We start from the raw sequence: 4019 nt of genomic DNA on the forward strand, positions 1-4019 counted from the left end.
GCAAGCATGAACACATCAACATGAACCAGATCAGCAGCAACATGATGTGATTATTCTGGTTAGAGATTCATGAGTCTAACAGCCTCAGGGTAGAAGCTGTTCCTCAGTCTAGTGGTTCTACACTTAATGCTCCTCAACCTCCTTTCTGAGGGGAGCAGGGCTAAAAGTGTGTGCTGGGTGGGTGGGGTCCTTCATGATGCAGGTGGCCTTCTTTCTGCATCTGGAGGTGTAGATGTCTGTGATGGTGGGGAGACTGACTCCAACAGACTTCTGTGCAGCCTTCACCACTCTCTGCAAAGCTTTTCTTTCTGCAGCTGTGCAGCCTCCATGCCACACGTTGATGCTGAAGCACAGGATGCTCTCCACTGCACACCTGAAGAAGGAGGTGAGGACTGAGCTTCCCAGACCAGCTCGTCTCATCCGCCTGAGGAAGTAGAGTCTCTGATGAGCTTTCTTGATCAGGCTGGTGGTGTTGTTGTTCCAGCTGAGGTTATCATTCAGGTGCACACCCAAATACTTGTAGTTGAAGACCACTTCCACTGCAGATCCTCCTATGTTCAGGGGGTGGGGTGGGGGTGGGGGGGGGGGTTGTTTCTTCTGAAGTTCACATTCATCTTCTTTGTCTTCTTCACAATGATGTGTTTGTTATTCTTTTTGCACCAGCTATCCAGGTGTTCCACCTCTTGCTGGAACACCTAAACAGACCAGTCACTGTAGAGCTCTTTGGGACTGGGATGATGGTGGCGGTTTTCAGGCAAGTAGGAACTGTTGCCAGGATAAGTGAGGAGTTAAAGATGTCGGCCAGTACCTAGCAGAGCTGATCGGCACATTCTTTCAGCACCTTCCCGGTGGTTGTTGTCTGGGCCGGTCGCTTTGTGAGAATTAATCCTCCTGAAAGTTTTCCTCACTTCGGCTGAGGTCACGCTGAGAAGCTCTTCATCGGGTGGTGAGGTACTTTAGGTACTTGTTTGGAAGTTGAAGGGACACTATTGATCCGCAGGTGAGCCACGAGATCTCGGGAAGACTCGAACGAACAGGATTTGGAAATCGCAACAGGTAGATAATGTCTCAGCGCCGGGAAAACATCTGTGGGCACAAATTCTGGTCATAAATATTTAGAGCAGTCCATCCCAATCAGCAGCAGGTGCTGAAAATTAGTGGATTGGTCATGGTTTTCAGAGTAAGTGTGGCAGAGAAATCCAGGAATCCTACAGTGTGGAGCAGAGAGCTGCCATCTAGGGCGCCCGGGGAAGTGGATGGTGGGGGTTGGGGGCCTTGCTCAGGGGCCCAGGGTGGGGCAAGTGAGCGTGGAGGCAGGTGTGGGAGCTTCACGTTTCCCACCCACATTTTGATGTTGTGAGTCCAGGAAGTTGAACCGATGACCTTCTGATCACAGGCTCGCCTTTGCTAGCCTCTGCGCCACCGTTCCCCCCCTCCAAGACTTGATATAATCACACAAAATAAGTTCTATGTTAAAATTGTTTACAAATCAGACTCTATGAGCTTCCAAACTGTCTTTATGTTTGTCTTTAAGTTCAAGACCTTCTTCTGTCATTTTTTTCTTCAGTGGTACCCAACCTCATATAAACTGTTTTATTAATATTGTTTTTAAATTCCTGACCCCATCACTAACATGATGCACGTCTACTTCTTCTACTTCACTGGTGTTTGTAAAGTCACAACTTAAACTTATAAGCTTGAAGACTTTAAGTGATCTAAGTTTTGTTCTGGTTCTGGAATGAGCAACACGTAAAGTGGTGGTTTGACCATTTTTATTTTTATTTTTAATTAGTTCACATTGTTTGTGTTAAGTTCGTGCACGTTGTGTTGCAGAGGCGAGGGCTGCAGGTGAGTGGGTTTCTGTTCCTGCTGCTTCAGGACCAGGACACAGGAGGCCACTGGTTACAAAGGTGAACACAACAAACCAGACTTTACCTGAGGAGTGACTGACGGTGATGTGTGCGCACTGAAAACTCTGAGGGAGACGTCTGTTGAATGTCTGATGAGTCGTGCACCTCTCTCCAAACACGACACCGCCATGAGCAGTCAGACTTCAGAGATACTTTTTATTTTCAGAAAGTTTGCACGTCTTTACAGAGAGCAGTAGAGTCATTGTACTTTACACAGGGACACCTGCAGGGGGATTGAGGGGGGTGTCCAGAAAATTTATACAGGGGCGCCTTTGACCCCCTGGACACTCCCAACCCTCGCCCCCTTGGTGGCCTCCCTGACTTTACATGTATGTTCTTGTTCTTTAAACGTGTTTTAGCTCTTGCAGTCATCCTGTTCCCCCTCCTGCCCTCTGCCCTTGCCCTTCTTCCCGCCCCTGCCCGTCTTCTTGTGGTAGTAGCATTTGGCGAGGTCGCACACACATCGACAAAACTCGCGGAAGTTCACCTCGCCGTCGTGGTTCTTGTCCAGCATTTCCATGATCTCCTCGATGTCATTCGCACTGATCTTGTCCTGGAGCAGATAGATGCACCGTCAGCAGCATGAACCACACGAGAAGAGATAAAATGGTTATTAGCACATGAAAAGTATATGTTATAAGTATATGTTAGTTATGTTATATATATCATGTGCATTTATATTACTACATATAAAATACTCATCTTACTTGCACAGTTATTTTCTACCATGTTGTTGTTTAATATATATTTTTTCCACCTTTTGGTTCTTTATTTTGTACCCTTATTGCATGCTTTAGTTTTCTTTGTTTTGTTTTTAGCGAGTCGAATCGGGTTTTCTTATCCTGAACATTTCATTGTGTTGTTGACCTTGTGTTAACCTGCGTATGACAAATAAACCACATAATCAAAAGAGTTTTTTTTTTAAGTGTATAGCTGCTCACCTTTAACTCGGCACTCTGTATCTCAGTTTCAATCAGATTCTTGAGCTCCTCCTTGTTTAACTGACATTTCTTGCCTTCAGTGTCGGCATACTCCATGAAGATGTCCACAATGTTTGTGATGACCTGATCCAAACGGGCCATGGTTAAAGCTGGATGGGATGAAAAATAAGAAATCAGAAGTGATGCAGGAGGACATACTCTTAAGAACCAGAGAACATCAAATATTCTGCAGGATTTCACAGACAACGCGTTTAAAAATGTGACTAAATGTGAATGAATACATTTTCACATGCAACTTTCAGTAAACGCTGCACATGTTTAGCCTAGTCACCCATCTTGCCTTTTATTTTTTCCTTCTTTTTTTTTTACTGCTCTGCATTTGGATTGCACACATCCATTTTCTATCTTTCCACAAAACTCACTCCTGGATTGAGTTGTTTTCTCGGAGTACTCACCTGATTGAGTTTCTGCTCACCAGGCAAAGAATGAAAACGTCTGAGCCCGGTCCCAGCTGAGACTGCTGTCAGACTGAGCAGAAAGACGGCCCTCTTAAACAGTAGACATGCTGTGACACACACACACACACACACACACACACACACACACACACACACACACACACACACACACACACACACACACACACACACACCCACACACACACACACACACACACACACACACACACACACACACACACACACACCAGCAGTGATTCATGCCCCTGATATGTGCTTCACTCCACCCACAGCAGCCACACAACTCCCGTCTCTCATCTGTGCAGCAGCGAGCGGTAAAATTAGGAAAGTGTTTTTGTCTGCGTGCAGAATGGTGGCACTTTTCTTCCCTCCATGCAGACTCGTATGAGTTTCACTGCCGCGCGGTTTATTCTGGCCTCAAACAGAGAAAATCATTTAAGACACAAAAGTTGAGTCAGGAAGAAATACATCAGAGTAAATGAAAAGTTGTGTGTGAGTTTCTACTTTCTGCAGGTTACTCTTTTCAGATTTGGTTAATCTGCTGCAGAAACGTCTCAGGCCCAAACATCCTCTCATGTTCATTGTCTCGTTTTTACAGTGCGTTCTTGCCCATCTCTGTGTTTGCTTGTAGCGTTAGCAAAATATCTCACAATATATCTCCCTGGATGAACAATGTACGACTAATTAAC

The 4019-nt window shown here is 45.5% G+C and overlaps 1 protein-coding gene across 1 annotated transcript; it reads right to left on the reverse strand.

Annotated features, from left to right (window-relative positions):
* Nucleotides 1-2265: 2265 nt before the first annotated feature.
* LOC119410025 (protein S100-G-like) lies at nt 2266-3431 on the reverse strand. The gene is made up of 3 exons (XM_037676927.1): nt 3307-3431; nt 2852-3000; nt 2266-2463 (listed from the first exon to the last, which is right to left on the reverse strand). Exons 2-3 carry the CDS (start codon nt 2990-2992, stop codon nt 2266-2268), a joined length of 339 nt encoding a protein of 112 aa, XP_037532855.1. The 5' UTR covers nt 2993-3000; nt 3307-3431.
* Between the last annotated feature and the right edge of the window lie 588 nt (nt 3432-4019).

The sequence above is a fragment of the Nematolebias whitei genome, chromosome 5 (genome assembly GCF_014905685.2).
Source record: "Nematolebias whitei isolate Nwh7 chromosome 5, NemWhi1, whole genome shotgun sequence".
Taxonomy (NCBI): Eukaryota; Metazoa; Chordata; class Actinopteri; order Cyprinodontiformes; family Rivulidae; genus Nematolebias; species Nematolebias whitei.